The 19,945-nt window shown below is 36.1% G+C and overlaps 1 protein-coding gene across 2 annotated transcripts; it reads left to right on the forward strand.

Moving 5' to 3' along the window:
• Positions 1–14,473: 14,473 nt before the first annotated feature.
• LOC145091478 (uncharacterized) lies at positions 14,474–18,060 on the forward strand. 2 transcript variants are annotated; one of them, XM_079029213.1, is made up of 7 exons: positions 14,474–14,767; positions 15,799–16,162; positions 16,856–16,988; positions 17,090–17,226; positions 17,388–17,450; positions 17,557–17,625; positions 17,712–18,060. In XM_079029213.1, the coding sequence occupies exons 2-7, from the start codon at positions 15,971–15,973 to the stop codon at positions 17,796–17,798; spliced, it is 681 nt and encodes a 226-aa protein (XP_078885339.1). In that variant the 5' UTR covers positions 14,474–14,767; positions 15,799–15,970; the 3' UTR covers positions 17,799–18,060. The 2 variants fall into 2 exon arrangements, with proteins under 2 accessions (XP_078885339.1, XP_078885340.1); XM_079029214.1 differs by lacking the exon at positions 14,474–14,767 and adding an exon at positions 15,447–15,689.
• The last annotated feature ends 1,885 nt before the right edge of the window (positions 18,061–19,945 follow it).

Raw genomic sequence — 19,945 nt, forward strand, 5'->3', positions numbered from 1 at the left:
AAGAAGGTGCCTAGCAAAATCATAAACATAATCATAGCATAAAATAATTTTGACATAATAATAAATGAAAACATACCAGTAACGACATCCGACACGGCCCTGGCCTCCTCTATTGTGAGCTGTAAAGCATGACCTTGAGCCCTCAGGGCTCCGCTCTACCATGATGTCCATATGTGATCCTCAAAGTAGACGGGGATGGAGCCTACAACGGCCTAACAGTAAGCAAGGGACATTGTGCCTTCACATGGCCCACCTGATCATAATGGTAACAAATCATGGTGCTCGGTACTAGGGCCTGCTGGCAATAATCCCTCATATATTGCCCCTCCTTGCCACATTTGTGGCATCCCGAAGAAGATCAAAAAACACCCTCATGAAGCTTGCCACTCTTACTCTCTGTCCCCCAGATTGTGAATCAACGAGCTTGAATTGCTTTGCTGGAGGCTAGGATTGAACCAGAGCCTACCGCTTCTCCCTCATCTAGGTCTCTATCTCAATATCTCGCCTCTCTGTAACTTCCTAAAGCTCGACGAGGGTACTATAACATTGGGTAGACACAAACTACCAAATATCAGTCTTAAGAATGATCAAGTACGGTGTCATCTGGACCTGCTCCAAGGCAGCAAACTCATGACATAATAGAGCCCTCTCAGCAAACATCTTGTTAATCTCCATTACCGTCTCCGTTGTCTGTCTCAAATCTAGGTACTCCTGAGCTGATCTCTCCCTCTCCACTAGGGGAACATATCTCGCACGAAACATCTCCAAGAACTGATCCCAAGTAATAGTAGCTCTCTGCTCAGGAGTATAAGAAAGGGTCACCAGGTTTCACCAGTCCTTTGCGCCCAACCGGAGAAGGTTCAGGGCGCACCTGGCCTTCTAGTCCTTCGGACAAGAACAGGTGAAGAAGCAACCCTCTAAATCAGAAATCATCTCATAGCCACAATCGGTTCCTTGACCCCGTCAAACTCTGGGGGCTTGTGTTGCTGAAGTCCTTGTACTGGAATGAACCTCCTACTTGGCCTCCGACATCAGTGACAACTATGGTGGATGTAGCAGCAGCAACAGCCTCCACCATGACGATGTATCGCTCATGAAATATCTCAATCATTGCGGTCTTGATAGACCCAAAAACCTCGGGTATGGTACCTCGGATAACAACATCCACCTCAATAGTGATTAACTCACGAATGTCGTCATCTGTCAATTCTGGCCTATCCTGGCCACCAGCTACAAAACCAGATCCTCTTGTGAACACCATACTGAAAATAAATTAAAAATATATTAAAAATACCATGATTGTACTATTCCAACCAACATAGAGAGGCTAAAACCTCAAAGTTTGCGACTTCCTTGCTACACGTATGTGTCATGTGCTTCCAGTAGTATGGGCTCAAACTACCTTCCATAACTACCTGTATCTGTGTTAATGGATCATCATAAACTACCCTAAAACACACCCACAACTAGGATACATATTAATTCTCTCTCTCTCTCTCTATCTATCTATCTCTCTCTCTCTCTCTCTCTCGATCAGATCAGAGCATCTTAATTTTCCTGCCCAACTGATTCTCCACTTCCTGCTTAAACTCTTTGAACTTTTCAAAGGTTTCTGACTTGTGCTTGATTAAGTAGATATACCCATATCTTCTATAATCGTCGGTGAAAGTCACATACAAGCGGCTTGCATCCCCTTGTGGTGGATCTAAAGGATCCACATATATCGGTATATATGAGATCCAATAAACCCTCACCCCTTTCACAAGTGCCAGTGAAGGGTGACTTGGTCATCTTTCCAAGAAAACAAGACTCACACACGTCATTATCCCTAAGGTTGAATGACTCTAACACTCCATCCTTTTGGAGTCGGTTTATGTGCTTCTTGTTGACATGTCCAAGACGACAATGTCATAAACATGTTTTGTCCAAACTATTGGAAGAATCGATATGCAACACATCATTTCCTAAGTTGTCTATAACCATCACAATTTCATATATTCCATTACAAGGTAATGTTTCAAAATAGAAAGAACCATTAAAGAAAGCATTAATATAACCTTTTTCATTATCAAACGAAAATCTAAAACCTTGTTTATACAAACCATGAAAGGAAATAATGTTTTGTGTCATTTCTGACGAGTAACAACAATTATTCAAATCTAAACCTAACCCAATACTAAGAACTAACGAGTAAACTCCAATCTTGGTAACATGCGACACCTTCCTATTCCCCATGATCAATTTTACCTTTCCATGCTCCACATCCCTACTTATTCTTAGACCCTGCAAATCAGAACAAATGTGAAAACCACATCCTATATCGAGGACCCAAGACACATCATGTGTTGAGTTGTTAGAATGAATAGTATAAATACCTGCGAAGGATGGATTTATTTTCCCATCCCTGATATCTTGCAAGTATTTCAGATAGCTTCGTTTCCAATGCCCTTTCTCGTGGCAGTAGTAGCACTCTGCATCCTTTGGGTTGGAGGAGGGTGCAGCGGGACCAGGTTTGGTTCCACTAGAAGAGGTACCATCGTGGGACTTTACCTTGTGGCTCTTAGAAGGAGCCTTCATCTTCTTACCCTTCCCTAGCCCAATTGCCAAGACGAGGGCGGTAGTAGGAGTTGATGCAACGAATTTGTCTTTCAGACTACTCTCATCAGTCCTTAGCAGGCCTTGAAGCTTGCTTAGAGTGACCTCCTCCTTGTTCGTGTGGTAGGTCATACATAATTGGTTGTAACAAGGGGTTAAGGAGTGTAGAATAATATCTATGGCCAACTCCTCATCGAAGTTAACATTTAACTTCAGCAAGCGGTCCACGTATATCTGCATTTTTTGCAAGTGGGTCGTGATGGACTCTCCGTCCTTCATCTTGGTAGTGACAGTCGCAGCGATGATCTCGTACCTTTCCTGCCTCGCGCTTTGATGGTACCTATCCATCAAATCTTGATGCATCTCGTAGGTGTAATAGTCCTCGTAGGACTTTTGGTGTTTTGCGGTCATAGTCGCGAGCATGATGCAATGAACTTTCGTAGCATCTCGCTTATGAGCCTCGTAAGCTGCGATTTCTTTGGGAGTATCAGTGTTGACATTAACCTCTTTCAGCTCCTTATCGAGAACATACTCCTTGTCCTTGTAGCGGGTTACCATTCGAATGTTGCGGATCCAATCATTGAAGTTGGACCCATCGAATATCACCTTCCAACACAAATTCATGAGTGAGAATGAGCCGAAAGGGGTCAAGCCTGAAGCGTTGTTGTTGTTCGAAGTAGACATCAGAAATAGAAAAGCACAAAGTTTTATTAGATAAGAATCCCCAATTAAATACCCAAATGAGAAATCAGGGCTAGGATCCAACAACATTATTTACAATTTAGAAGAGGGATGTCGTAGTCTAAACTCCAAATAATTTGAAGGTAAGTGAATGACAATTCACTAATTTCCACCATGAAAAACGAAAAGGAAATTAAGTTTTAAATGTATTGAAACTCCTATATCTTTCGAGATTCATTGAACTTTTCAATGACATGTTTAAATCTCGATATGTCCTTCAACTTTGTGACTGGGATACCGAGGATCACAAACAAGGTGTGAATAACCATGCAAATGTACTTGGTACTCTCGATGTTACATATCATTTAATCAATGTGTCGGTTAGCTACACACGCTCCATTGATCTATGATACACATTGAGTCACCCTTTTCCACCATTGCTAGTCCATATTAGTGTGTCGGTTATCCACGCACGCCCACTAACGACTTGGCAGGGTGCAAAGTGTAATTTCATGGAATAACATCATTTCACATTTTTCCTAAAGTAACTAAGATTGGGAATTTTGTAACTAAGATTGGGAATTTTATAAAAAACATTTAGTTACTTTATTAAACATTATACTTTTAATGAGGAATTAGTTGCCCTATCCTACCCGTTCGACTAACGACCCTCCACCAATCAAGGAAGCGGTGGGTGAGAGTGGACACTCATTAAACTGCCATTTTATAGGCAACAACCTTATAGATCGGCTTTGTGAATGAGGCCTACTAACGGTAAAAATAGCTTAATCTTATATATATATATATATATATATATATATATATGTGTGTGTGTGTGTGTGTGTGTCTGTGTGTGTGTATATATATATATATATATATATATATATATATATATATATATATATATATTAATCTGGTAATATTATAATAGTATAAGGGTTGAATTTTAAACTTGTAAATTCTAGGGTTTAGAATTTAAGTATTTCAAAATTAAACTTTTAATCAAAAAAATTAAATTCAAAAGCTTGAGGGCAAGTTTTCAAAACTTTTCAAAACTTTCTAGATCAAATTACAAATAATTTAATTAAACAATTAATTAGTGATTATCTAAATTTGACCTTTCAATTTCATGGCAAGATAATTCAATCAAATAATTCAAATAATTAAGATTATCATATAAGGCAATAATTATCTAAATTGTCAATTATCTTCTATTTTGATAAGGATAATCATATCAATTTAATAAGATTCATATTTTATTAATAAAAAACGTTTTTGGTAATTATCCCAATAAAAAATAGGCCAAAATCCCGAAAGATCTGCTCTCTGACTCTTCGACTCGCCGAGTCACTGACTGGACTCGTCGAGTTCATCTGGTGACTCGACGAGTTCAGCTGTTAGAAGATAGAAATTTCGATTTTCAAGCAATGAATGATCAAACAAGGCATCAAATACAATAGAAAACAACCTAGGCTCTGATACCACTGATGGGTTTTGAGCATTACATCAATCCTATGTTGCACATGCAAACCCTAAAGCTTTGGATCTAGGTTTCTATAATTGTAAATGCAAATCATCCAAATCTTGTAAACCCTAATTCTAGCATACAAAAATCGAAAATCATAACAAAACAAGTTTAGATTATTACCTTTTAATTGTAGCTTGAATCTTCAACCTTCGAGAGCTTTAGTGTCACAAGTGTAATACCTCTAATCAATCACAAACACCTAAGCAAGTTGGATGATCTTGGAGAGAGGGGAAGGAGGCTCAAAATCGGATCTTGACATCTAAGTTTCAAGTATGTAGTGTGAAGCCCTAGGGTCCCTTATATAGGTGAGCTGCTAGGGTTTCAGTCAAAACCCTAATTAGATTGCTTAGGCCTTAAGCAGTCCATAGGAACCTTCCAGAATAAGGCCTTGGACGAATTCAAGGTGGGCTTCCCTCTTAATTTCATCCATTCCCTTCTAAAGGATCCTCAACCCAAAATCCAACTATCTTATAATTGCAATTCCAGTAACCTAGGTTCAATTAATATCTTTTGACCACAAAATTAATTTCTTAATTAATTCTTGACAAATATTAATTAACCAATATGATTTCTCTTTTAATATATTATTCATATAATATATTAATAAACCATAATAACCTTTTTCTCCATTAATCATCTAGTCAAGTTGCTCTGGTGAAGGCAACCCAAAAGGACCATGCTACAACCGGGTCAAGTACATACCAAATATAGTTATGGACTTAGACACCTAATCCAACAGACATATACATTAACAATAAATAATCAGCAAGTATATGTAATCATACATATCTACCAATCTAACACATACTCGGTGAACACAGTTAATCATTTATACATAGTTTATGTACTAATCAATAATCCAACTAATCTAGACTAACTAATATGCGATAGGCGGTGTACCTAATCGAATAGTATGATAGTTCAGGTAAGAAGGGTATCAAACGCACGAAAAGGAAATAATAGTTAAAATACTAATAAATGTTAACTAATTTAAACAATTAATTAAAAAGAGGGGATTTTTCTAGTTTTGCAAGTCTAGAATCTTAAAAATAGTTATCATCAAAACTATTAAACTAACGAAGAGCAATTCAACTAATGATTAAAACAAGATATTAAAGAGAGTTCCGTTTAGATACGATTTACACTACTCCAATGGTTGATTTCTTGGAAAAGTGCAGTGGATCGAGTTGTTTGTTGCTTACTGATTCCTAAGTTGATTAGACTCTATGATCAAAAGAATAACCCTTTAGTGAAACTAATTCTTTCATACATTGATCAGGTGGACAAACAAATTAGAATACTAGTAGTAAGATCTAGTTATGCTAGACTTAAACTAATGATTGACATTAACGGATAATAACATCAATTTAATACATGAATGATCATCACATATTAGCTTCCACATTAATTTACCAACTCTTCTATTTAACCTTAGGTTTATGATCAAAAAACTAGTCTTACAACTTTAATGGTCACAAATTCATAAGATTCAAGTTTACCAAATAAGAATGATCATCTAATTCATAAAAACTCAGCAATAAACACAAGAAGTAGTTGTCATTAACAGAAAAGGGTCTTTAACAAGCTATCATAACAAATAAGAAAATAGGAACAATCCAAGATCCAATAAATCAACACATAGTCATAGTGATCCTCTACTCTAAACAGAAGCTATGGTTTTTAGCCCTGGAAACAAACTCATAAAAACGAATTATACTCTTCTAACCATGATCAAGACAAAGTAATTAAGTGATTAAGAATGATGTTGCCTTTGTATCTTTTCAAAATCAAGCCTTAGACCGATCTCTACATTCCAGAACCTCCAAGGAATGTTTTTGGCTTCCAAAAGTCGATGATAGCTTTCATCCTCTCTCCGGGTTGAGAGATGAATCGTTCTATTTATAAAAAACGAATTTAGGCCACCACATTATGGTTCACCGTCACCATGCCATGGTCTTCATTAAAATGGCGTACCCGCCAAGTCACTATTTGATCGGGAATTCTCCATTCACCATGGCGTGGTTGGCGATCACCACGGCGTGGTCTTCAAGTTTCAAGACTTCTATGACTTCAATCTAATTTCCCACTTCCAGCTTTGCAATAACTTCCTTTTAATTCCGGGTATGTCTTCATTGCTACAAAACATATTTTAAACAATTTAAGTACCTTTTGTTCTATAATGAGCATAAATGTAGCAAAAAGAATTAAAATAATGCATGCACTATATAACTAAATATGCACATATCAATCATATAGTTCTAACAGTCTAATACATAACCGACATAATATCAATTCAATATATCAGGATACATAACCCAGTGGGTCGGAATTGGTGCCTTCGACCCACAAGTACAGTGAGTAAAACTCACCTTACAGTCTGAAAAGATAGCAAAAAAGAAATTTGCTCTAAACGTCAACTCTATAGGTCACTTATACAACAAACAGTGACCTAAAATCAAACTACAACTCAAAATACCCAAAATGCCCCTGGGTCAAACTTGGTCAAACCACATGTCAAAGTCAAGTATTCCATCTAGACTGAGTACGCCTTGCATACTCCCCTCTATGTCTATCATAGAGGATGCGTCTTAAATCCATGGGTTCGAAACCTGGTACAGGTAACGTACCTCTAGGTACACCCAACGTACCTCTAGGTACGCCCAACGTACCAGAGCTAAATCTCTAATTTTACATTAAGTTCTTATTTCATTAAGCACAAAACCAAACTTCAGATCTAGGTAAAAAGGGACATCTTAATGGATAAGGTATATGACTTTATCCATTTGGATGCATACTAGAGGGTAAAAACTCAAACCCTTGGTCCAAAAGTTATCCAAAGTCCCCAAACTCTTGAATGGCTTAATGAGGATGGCAAAGCTCTTATTTTATGAAATTATGAGCTTAAAACTACATATAACTACATTTCATGGACCTAAAGTAGCTCATACTCCATTAGACCAAACTATGGGACTAAAAGTGTACTCAAACTCTAGACTAGAAAGAGCTAAGCAAATAACTCATGAAGATCTGAACTTTATACCTCCAAAGAATGCTTCAGGGTGAGATACTAGTGGATCTAAGTGGTCTTGAGTTTCCGTGATGATTCCCATACTTCTTCTTCCTTCAAGGACACCAAAAATGCACTCTCAAACTCAAAATGGTCACACAATAGACTAGGGTTTGCAAAGGGACTATTTGGGGGATTGAGGCTGATAAGGGAAAAGGTCTTGAGGATATGCTGATGCTTAAATAGGGTACAACCCCTAAAAAATAGGCTTTAACCCTCACCCACGTACGCCCTACGTATGTTGAGTACTTAAAGCAAACACGCGATTTCGTTAAGTGGACAATGGGAACAATTTTGCAACAAATTTCATACTAAGGGTAGAAATGGAAAGTACCTGGATCAATGAGTGTTACAGATGGTTGTTAAACCCATCCGATAGACTAACACATACTCACCATTCAATTGATATTTTGGCAATCAAATATTAATTTGGATTTTTCTATGTAAAAACTATTGTTACCTATTGGAAACAATGTGGCACCTTGGGGGTGATGGGAGGTGCTTTTACGTTTTTTAATATATTATTTAATTTAATAAATCAAGGTACCAAAACTACACTTGGATGATGCCAATGTGATGGTATATAGATGATAATCAAGTCAAGAATAATCCAAGAAGATCATGCATTCCAAAAAAACACTTGCAAGAAAGGCGTTGGAATAACTAGTTAGAAATGTAAGTTAGTAATGGATGTACCACAAGATCACTTGAAGTCTACTTTATGAAAATAGATCCAACTAGTCGGTTTAGATGTTTAATCCACCCAATAACTTGAACTTACGTTTTAAAGAAAGCCTGCCAAGGACATGGTTTATGAATGAAATATAAAATACAACTTAAATAAGGAATTAAAATGTAACATTTGATTCATGAATTGAGTATTTGTCGTGTGTGCTTACCAAATTGTTTATTTGATGGTTTCACGTTTTGGAGGTTTTTATTGTAATTATCAAGTCCCGATTATGCTTTTCCTATTGTAACGTCCCAATTTCACAACCAAAAAAATTTCATTTTTGTTAAGATAAAAACTTCCCAATTTATTAATCCATTAAATAAAAAACCATTTATTATGAATTACATTTATTAAAAATCAGAGTATTGTAGAAATGCGAAATCTTCAATGTTGCTAATGAGTGTGTACATTCCCGCCTTCGCCTTCAAGCAATAACCGATGATACCTGAAAGCATAAACAACTGGGTAAGCATAAAGCTTAGTGAGTTTCACCCAAAGTACCACCGTATAAACATATCACACATATAATCAAACACGTTGGGTCCAGTTAACCATCGGGTTGGAATACCCCAGGCGCAGTCAATCTCCAGGTCCAGTCATCCTCGGGATGGAATACCCCAGGTTGGAATGCCAATATACAACAAGTCCAATCAACCATCGGGCTGGAATACCCATGGTTTGTTGGCCTACCGCCTCAACCCTACTGCTCTTCCCGAGCCTCCGTGCCTACGACTTACAGCCAGCCCGCACCAGGTATCTTGGCCTACCGCACAAAGCAGGACCGCCTCAACCCAACAAAACACAATATGTCGACATATAAACAATCAGGATCAAGTAGGCACATAATACAAGCAAACGATGATCATACACCTCACTACTGCCTACTAATCCTCTCAGAACATACAGTCCCGCTACCAGCTAACCCTCATAGAATGCATAACCATAAGTAAACATAGGTGAGATAGCCACCCGAACAGATGGTCCTACTCTAGAGCCACAACCAAACGATGAACATGCAAGAGAGCCTAGACCAAGAGTTCTCAGGCTATCCTACATGACCAAAGACAGTCCCTAAGGGGACTCCATAGATGATAACCAACAAACAAAGATAACATACAGTTCTATGGGTTATTACCCCAAAGCAACATACTAAATACCAAGAGACAAATCTAACTGATCACTACAACATAAAAGCATACTCAATACCAGAACACAGATCTAACAGATCACTACAGCATAACAACATACTAAATATCAACAATCCAAGGAATGCACGGTCGTATATACTCAGAGGTGAGATAGTCACCTGGACAGGTGATCCTACTCCAGAACCACAACCAAACAAGGAACAAGTAAGAGAGCCGAGATCAAGATTCCTCAGTCTATCCTACATGACTATATACAGTCCATGGGGCATCCCTCTACTAGCAGATAACCAAACTAGTGGGCCGACATTGGTGCCTTCGGTCCACGAGTATAGTGAGGCGAAACTCACCTCGATGTGCGTGCAGATAATCATTATAGCAATGAAGGACACTACCATCTTCAACTCAATTCCAATCACCTACATGAAGATACTTGAGTCAATACCCGATCACAGGTCATAGCCACTTGCAACCATAACCGCCTCACATGAAATGACGATTAGGGTTTTACATATAATGATGATTAGGGTTAAGTAAGAACACTTAACCCATTAAGGACTTAATCACTTAAGGGTATGACTGATTACGGTTTGACTTAGTCGTCCTCAGGTGAAATAATAATCCACTCAACAGCCCAAATACGCGCCCCGTCATTGTCCAAATAGAACTCCTCGATTCTAGGGTTTTTCACATAAAATGATAACTAGGATTAGTGTTCCACACTTAACCCCTTAGGGACTTAATCAATAAATTCCACTATTACATTAAGTTAATTGTAGATAATTATTAAGTATTATTTTAAGTTTAATTAATAGCTTTAACATTGGTCCCGACCAACTCCAAAACTAGGGTTTCTTAACATTAGGGTTTTCTAAACCCTAATTAGGGTTTCCAACCCCAAACACATGCCACTAGGATTAAAGTTAATTGCTTAATTTATTAAATGTTTAATAAACCGGACACCACCCACTACCACCTTGGGCAGTGGTGGTCGGCGGCGGTCCATGGCGGTAGGAGACGACAACCACCATTTTTAATAATGATAACTTATAATTTTAACCCAAAACATGATCAAAGCAATTCGGTACACACAAAACACCCATACAACACACACATACACACACAACCACCCAAGGTGGCGGCTGGTGGTGGTAGAACGTCGGTAAGAGGCTGCAGCCTCCACCTCACGGTGGTGGTGGTGGGGGTTTTCTTCAATTTCCGACCAAGAATCGTTCCTACAACCTTACACCAATAAAACACACACATTCACACAAAGTACACATACAACCACCCCACACGGTGGTTGGTGGCGGCAGAAGAGGATAAATGACGGCAACCACCACGGTTGGCTGCTATGGTGGCCCTTGCATTTTCCAGCCAGCAACACACCTACACACCCGCGATATCGATTGAAACACACACACACACACATCAGAATAAGTTGAAACGCATACACACACAACACCGCCACCCTCGTGGTGGCAGACGGTGGTCGGAGGTCGTTAGGGCGACAGTCAGACAAATGGTTGCATCTTAGAGAAGAAGTGGAGAAGAGAAGAGGGAAGGTAGGCGACTCCTACCGGAAACAACAACCACAGGCGTGCTTCTTCCGATTGTCCACTGCCACGACATCCGATGGCAGCCTTCGTGTTCAACGGCAAGATGTGCATCGGTGGTTGTACGGTGGTGCAAGGCAGTGACAAAGAGGTTGGCGGCGTCAAGAGGGTGGCGGTAGCTGGAAGATGGAGGGATAAGGTGGTGGCGACTGAGAGATCGTTAGGGTTAGGGTTTGGGTATTGCATCCTTAAAAACGGGAGAGCATGGAACACGGGTTCAAGTCCCGCGTTTTACCAAACTTGGGTGCATTTTAACAAGAATAGTCCCTCCTTCTACAATTCCTTTTCAATTTAAATCCAATAATTACAAAGCAACCCTCATCTTTCAGAATTCATTACAATTCAAGCCCAAAGGTTACACTTTAACCCTCAATATTCATAATTGTAAATTTTAACACCTATGACTAACACTGATAAATTATTATGGATTTAGGGCAAATAATAAAATAAAAATATAAATTACATCTCGGAGTTTTAGGACTTATTATTTATTTATTTATTATTATTATTGTTATTATTATTTATCTATTGACTTATTTTATTTTATTTATTTATTTTTAACGAGATGTTACACCTATACTTTTATTGGTGGTTTTATATTCCATATGCAAGTAGAAGGATGGGGAAAAACATGAAGTCATTAATCGTATTTGCCAAAAAAGTAAAAAATTGTTGAAATGCACTGAGGGTGTGAAGCGCCTCTTCAATGGCCCATAGCTCCTCCGACCCAGAGGGTTGAACATGTTTTTAGGGTTTTGGAGGTATTTTAGGTGCATTAACTCAAAGACACTTGTCATTTCTTAGCCTCCACTTACCCTATAATGTTCCTTTAGTGAAACCTTAGCATCCTTTGAGTATTGTGAGCTTATCCTCTCCATTTGAACCATTTTTTGTGCTTATTTGGGTATTTTAGTGAAGTTTGAAGATCAAGAAGGTTTCTTTGGTTGCATAGATGGTGGTTTCAAGTGTAGATCCAACAATATTTCTTCATTTTTAGACCTCTGTGAGTATAAAGCGCCAAACTTGCTCTTAGGTTTGGTAGATCTTACTATTTGTTGTATTTTTCAATTTTTGGTCCATTTTGTTCGTGATATTAAAGTCGAAGGAACTTTAGCTCCTTTTGAGACTTTGGAATGTCCCTTGGACATTTTGGACTAAAAAAGTTGGGATCTTTTGTTTTCCCATTAAGTTATGCAAGTAATATGGTCCTCTAGGTCACTTTTGAGTGTTAAAGTTTAGATCTTGCATGTTGGGGATGTCTTGATGGATAAAGTTGGAAACTTTATCCTTTAATACATCAATGGGAATCAGATATGGAAAGTTGAGCCATGACTTAATGGATTAAATCTATTTACCCTTATGAAAAAGGTTGGGGCGCGACATGTCGAGCTTGGGTGGTGCGTTTTTGGGTTTTTTCTAAATGCACTTATGATTGTATGAAAACACGACTATTTTGTCTTCTTGTGGGCGTGGAGCGTCTGTTCACTAGATTGTTGACTTTTCAGCTGTGTCTGTTGACTTTTGGGTCAAAGTTGAAGGTTTTAAGCCGTAGACTGAGGTTTAACTTACATTTGGTTTAGGCAATTCAGATTACCAATTCTTTGGACTTCGAGTAGCCAGATACAACTCAATATTTTCAATATATTGTAGGACATTAGGTGTCGTTATATACTTTTGTCTTTGTGACTTTTGCATTAATATTATGTGAGCGAGATCCGTTTATAATTTAAGAGCATAATATCCTGTTATTTTGGAGAAACCTTGGAAATATTATTACAGTCAAAGTAAAAAAAATAAGTTAAATCCTCTTATTCTAAGCCAGTGTTTTAAGAACCGGTTTGAACCGGGAATCGGAGGTGAGGGCGGTTCGATTTAGACCGGTTATATAATGATTTCCTGACCGGATTGAACCGGCCGGTTTTGGTAAAAAACTGGTTCAACCGGCTGAATTGAACCTGAATAGACCGGGTTGAACTACACATTCTTGGATTTTTGTGTTTGTTTTGGGCTTCTTTGTTTGATTTTGAGTTTATAATGATTGTTTTATATGTTGCATTCTATTTACGTTTGAAATACTAAAAAGATGACAAGTTTTGTAATCAATGTATGCAGGATAATTAAAAACATATAAAAATATAGAACCGGTTAAACCGAAAAACGTCACCCGACCGGTTCAATTAAAAAAACAGTTTTTAAAACATTGTTCTAAGCTATGATTTTTTTTGAATTTTTGAAAAAACCATTATAAACAAGTCAGGACATCTCCAACCCACCCCTAAACTCCATTTATTCCCCAATTTTCACCTCATTTTTTGAGATATGAATAGTATTCCCCAAGTATTCCCCATGGGGGAATACTATTCATATCTCCAAAAATAGAGATGAAGTTTGATTGTCAATTTTAGTCTCTCTTATTTTTATTTTGTACACTTTTTGTTTATTTTATCTACTAATTATAATTTAAATGCAATATTTTATATTTATAATATAATGTTATATACTAATTTATATTAATTAATCATAAATATAAAGTTTAATTAGTAGAGGGATGTATTTGACAATATATATATAAGTTAAAAAATAGAATATTTTAGGAATATATTTTTTGGGATAAAAAATAAGATAGAAAATAGAATAGGGTTGGAAATGAAACACTATTTACTTTATTTTTTATTCTATTTACAGGGAAAAAAAATAAAGATGGATCGAAGATGGTCTAAATGATGTTAGTGCAAATGCCTTGTTTGATAAATTGATAAAAAAAAAAAATTGTGTATACAAAAGAAAAAAGAAAATGAAAGGGGTAAGTAGCTGAGGCCTGAGATGGTAGATATTAAAGTGAGATCCCTATATCATCGGTTCGGGTCGAAGAAATATGAGTATGCTCCATAGTCCATACTTATGCATTTCAAATTTCAAACAGAAGAAGACAAATAGTGAACCGAGACCGAGCCAAGCCGAGATTTAAAGATTAAACCGGACGCTAGAAAAACCGATAATAGCAGGTTAAACCGGTGACCCAAAAGCAAGATTGTGTGTGATTGACCGTACACAGTGTGCGTGTGTCTTATTCATTTGCAGGTCGTTTCCAATGGCAGTTGGTAAGCATTTAGTGTGTGTATACTCTCTCTCTCTCTCTCTCTCTCTCTCTCTCTCTCTGCTTGTGTTCTGTATATTCCAACAAGAAAGAATCTTGATTGATCAACAATTTTCCTCGCAAAATCTCTCTCGAACTTTGATACATTTCTCCTCTAGAGAGCCCCCAGGAAGAATTCCCAATTTTTTTCACTCAAATCGGACCCCAAATTTGAATTATATATCCCGTCAAACCCTTGTGACCTCTGTTTCACACTCCCCACTTCTCGCCTTTTATGGCTCTGCTGAACTTCAGTGTTGTATGAGGTAATGAGTACGATTAATCTTTGTATTCTCGTTTCATTGCATTTTACATTAGTTCAGGCTTCATCGGTATCTAATAATCAGGTGTATAAAATTGAAAGATTTAATTGATACTAGCCTGTTTGTTCAAAAGGATTCTGTGTAGTGTCATGTTAATTGAAGATTCGATGTTTAATTCATAGAATTATTTCCGTGCATTTTACATCGCCCGTCAAGCTTAATCATCGGCCTTTTGAATAAATTTGCGATTCTAATCACAATATCGCATTTATATATACGGGTGTTGTTGATTTTAGAGATATTCAGTTGAATTTCATATGATTGCATACATGGTTCAGAGTTTCATGTTTTATAATATCTGAATTGAGTGAAATTGATCGGGGATTTAATTCAGTTTGTTAAAAATGAGTTGAAATGTTCGAAAATAATATTAAAAATTTGTTTTATGAACGGTGATTTTTTTCTTTTTTTTTATTTTTGTTTTTTTTTAAACTCAAGTTGATGTTCTTGAAGACCCCAGTGGTAAAATTGAGTTTCCAAATGCTATCGATGAATAAATTTATATTATATGTGCATTCGTTCGATTCATTTATTGTTTTCAAACCGAATCCGTGAACGATAGGGAGATCCAATGACCTTGTGGGTCATTTTGCATTCAACATTCTCTTAAAAGTTTCGTGTCAGAATTTAAAGATTCAATCTTTTAAGCTCAAGCAGATAAGAACTCTCTCTCTCTCTCTCTCTCTCTCTCTCTCTCTCTCTCTCGTCCTTCCTCCCTCATCATTTCAAAATTTTGATTAATTTAAAAAAAAAAGGTTTAAATTCTTTCACCATTGGAGCTTAGTTGCTGTTTAATTCCGTTTTTCAATCAGATTATTCACTCTCGTTAACAAATTTCTATCGTTTTACACTTAGTTCACTCATGGTAAGAAGTTATATCAACAAGTGTAAAATTTAATCAAAAAGTAAGAAACTTGAGCTCGCAGTAATGGTCTTTTAGGGTTTCTAATCACAATTTCTGTTTTTTCTTTCAGGAATTCGGAGTTGCTGGTGTTTATTTATCCAATTGTTCGAATCGATGCTCAATGTCAAAAGTCGAAGTGCATGCATGATAGCAAACCCCTGAATCTACTTTAGATCATTGTGTTGGGAGTTTTGAAGATTGAATACAAAATATACAAAAATTGTTGGAAAAAATTAATAGGAATGTTGGAACCAGAGCTGTTTTCTTCTCGAGTGTTCTCTCCTTTTCGTGAGGAAAGTGGGGATGAAGAGCTTTCTGTTCTTCCTAGGCATACAAAAGTAATCGTAACAGGAAACAACCGAACAAAATCTGTTTTGGTGGGTCTTCAAGGCGTTGTGAAGAAGGCTGTTGGCCTCGGTGGTTGGCATTGGCTGGTATTATTCCGTTTATTTTTATTATTTTTATTTTCTCTTGCTTTTAATTCAATTTCATGCACCCTTTGTTACTTTGAATCTTTTGGTCACACTAATTAAGGAGAAAAAAAAGGGGGAAATAGCATGCCAAAATGATTGAAATTGTACATGAGATGGGACCATCAAAATTCGATTTTGTTCAAATAATGTTGTTAGTAGTAGTGGTGACAGTAGATATAATCAAATGTGGTATCATGAAAGTGAAGTGTTTTTTTTTTTTTTTTTTTTTTTTTTTTGAGATGTAGGATTTTTTATGTGTAACTTTTATGTCATCGATAGGGTGATCATGATAACTTCAACTTTCCCTTTTTTTTGTTTCAAGCTAAAACAAATTTACCGATTGTCACCTATAAAATCAATTCTGGTCAACAAGATTCTTTTGTTATGTCATCATTAAGAGCCTATAATTGAATGGGGAGTCATGAAAGTGAATGCTTTTTCTTGAACCCATTTTGTATATGCGTCATCTTTTATGGGTTTCATAAAAATTGCGACTTTCATTTTTCTTGTTTTAAGCAAAGTAACGTATTTGCCAGTTGTCACCGTTACAAATCTGGATGATATTAATTAAATAATTATAGTCAAGATTCTTGTATTTTGTCATTATGAAAGAAAGTCGCTTAACCCTTTTTCCAAATTTCCGATTTTTACTAGGTTCTGAAAAATGGAGTTGAAGTGAAGCTGCAAAGGAATGCTTTGAGTGTTCTTGAACCCCCAACTGGTCATGAAGAAGATGATGAGTATGAATTTGATATTTCAAGCAGTGGTTCTGATGTCAATGAGTTTCGTAAGTTGATACATATTTCAATAATAAATCAATTCATGTGGGAGTGGGACCCATTTATCAAGTCAACATTAAGTTTTGTGTTGTTGAATTTTGATTGGCAGCAACTGCAACAGAATTCAGCAAACTGAACAAACCTAGAGTTCGTTACACAAGACCGTGGGGTCCATCTCCATCAGTGAAGTCTGCTAATCGCAATGGTTGCAAAGAAACTCAAACCAATATGCACGCATGTTATCCTGTAAGTTGGAATCAAATTTAAATTTTTGTGGTTAAAATATGCGTATTTGCAACTGAAAATGTAATGTAACGAATTAAACTATTATGAATTTCTTTGTAAGGGTAAAATAGTCATTTTGTTTCTCTTTAAAACGGTTTTTATGGTTTTGTGTGAATGAGCAGAAAGTGAACTTCTCGAAGCTTGGAACCAACACACTATGGCGATATTACAGCACCTTCAACCTTGTAAGATTCATAAGCAACACAAATTCATTTCTTGTTTGTTAATTGTCATACACTATTTTAACATGTGATTCTTTTTTTTTTTTTTTTTTTTTTTTAAATATATTAGGGTAACATGCACTCTAATCCAACAAAGGAACAGCTGGTTAACGCGGTTCACAAACACTTTGCTTCCCAGGTCCTCAATTCTTGTGATCATTTTGGCTCTTTTAACCTTTGTGCACTTGTTACAAACTGCTGACCATTGTGTTTTCAATGATGTAGAAAGTAAGTGAAATGGAAGCAATAATGGAGTTCATCAATGCAGCCAAGAGGCGAAAATCTGGAAGAAGCCAAAAGGATCAAAACTGATAGAGAAAGAAAGAAAGAGAGGAGGATGTGGATGTGGATGTTGATGTTGATGTTGATGTTGTGTGTGCGCGTGCGTGTTGTTTGTGTATACATACTATTATCCTAACCGATTAGCGCCGACTCTTAATTGTAGACGACTTAACTGGAGATAGAAAAGCTTGTTTCTTGGCTTTATGATGATCTCTCCTTCATCTTTAACCATGTAATATTGAGCCACCTTCTAGGCTTCGTTTATATCTAAATCGTATCTCATTGCAATCAACGCATAATTTTAGCATGTTTTTACGACTTTTCCGCAAGTATTCAATCTAAATATGATTTTCTTTTTCTTGTAAATACTCATCATCATCATCATCATCGATGTCTAGAATTAATTCGATGAATTTTCCTCAACTACAAGATGTCTAGAATTAATACTATAATTCACGTACGAATTGGATGAATTTCTTGTTGATGTCCCATCAGATGTTACTCTCCAATCACTAAAAATGATTTGGCTATGCAAATACTACGGCAATTGCCTTCACCCCATCATAATATAGTCATTGCTATCACTAATACTAACCCATTCTCCTCGTTCCTTATGTATATTATGGTGTCCTTTATGCGTCTTTGTATTTATTTATAATCATGATAATGTAATACTAACCCAAACCGTTTTTTCATAATATTAAGCAAAGTTATTATCAACACACACACACACACACACACACACACACACACACATATATATATATATATATATATATATATATATATATATATATATATATATATATATATATATATATATATATAGGCTAAGGTTATTCTATTAAAAGTAATTATTGTGTTATTGTATGCATAAATGTAGGCCAATCAATTTTATTTATTTTAAGAAAGTGATTAATATATATTATTGAATTAAATATAATTGAAAAATATCATTTAAATTAATTGCAAAGGTATTTTAGTCAATTAATATAGATTTAATAAAGGAAAATTACATATTTTAAGAGATCATAGATTCTATTAATTTTAAAAATCCGATTTTACAAATTATAATTTTTTTAATTCAGACATTCTGACAGAATAGGTTTATGAGTATATTCAAAAATAAAAATATTTTTGAATCATAAATAATAAAAATATTCTTGAACTATTTCTTGATCATGACTTTAAAAACTTCTTGTAGAATAACAAATTCTTGAACAATCAATTGAAGAATAAAAACAAAAAATACATTATTTCTTATAGAATACGGGTAACAATTGTTAATAATTATATTTATTGTTAAAGAACAAAACTAAAAAACTTTCAAAACAGAAAAAAAAAAAACATCAAAATCTAACAACGACACTAATACATTCTAAAAGAATAATGTTGCTTAGAATCACTTTTAATTTTGTGGTCCGTTCTTCAAACATCAACTTCTGTGAAAACAAAACTAAATTGTAGTATAGATTCCAATAATGCATTAGCAAATGAAAAATAAAAAACTAAATTCCTTTGAAAAAATATGTGGACTTATGAATTGCACCAAAACCAATAACCAAGAATTGTAGAACATACATAAATTAGTGAGAAAATATTCATACTTCATTCCAACAAAATTAGAATTCATGATTCCATTCTAATAGAATTGGAATTCGTGATTCCATTCCAATAGAATTGGAATCTCACCAATATCATCCATTGAATCATCTACATAAACAAATTGATTTTTATCATATACGAAGAAGTAAATTTGATTTGAAAATAGTGACAAACTACCTTCACTTTGCACTCTACCAAAAATAGTGACAAACCTCCTATGGCAGGAGGTTGTTTGACGAGTTCAGGGGAATCTTTCCCAAAAAAAACCCTGGTCCACCATAAGAGGAGAAGACCGACGATCGCAGTGAGGATGAGGGTCGACTCCTTCGCATGGAAGAGAATCAGCGGAGCTGCAACATCCGACGGCAAGGGAAAAAACGGCCGATCAGCGTCACCGACGGGAACACGAACCAGATTGGCCTCTATAGCCATAGGAGGAGAGTTCGAGACCTCGACAAAAAGCGGTGGTCCAACAACAACGCTTTTTTCATAGAATTTCCATCTTAATTCTTCAAGACTTAACCCAGATTCAATAAAGGAGGAATCGAAGAAGGTGAAACCTGATTCCTCAT

Source organism: Lactuca serriola, chromosome 3, assembly GCF_051521515.1.
Source record: "Lactuca serriola cultivar US96UC23 chromosome 3, Lser_US96UC23_V15, whole genome shotgun sequence".
In the NCBI taxonomy this organism is placed as follows: domain Eukaryota; kingdom Viridiplantae; phylum Streptophyta; class Magnoliopsida; order Asterales; family Asteraceae; genus Lactuca; species Lactuca serriola.

What these genes read in the sequence shown, in the direction of transcription:
- LOC145091478 (XM_079029213.1), top strand. Translation starts at nt 15,971, where the DNA reads ATGTTGGAACCAGAGCTGTTTTCTTCTCGAGTGTTCTCTCCTTTTCGT. An exon ending in ATATGCACGCATGTTATCCT is followed by an intron (nt 17,227 to 17,387) that starts GTAAGTTGGAAT and finishes GTGAATGAGCAG; the next exon opens with AAAGTGAACTTCTCGAAGCT. An exon ending in ATTACAGCACCTTCAACCTT is followed by an intron (nt 17,451 to 17,556) that starts GTAAGATTCATA and finishes TAAATATATTAG; the next exon opens with GGTAACATGCACTCTAATCC.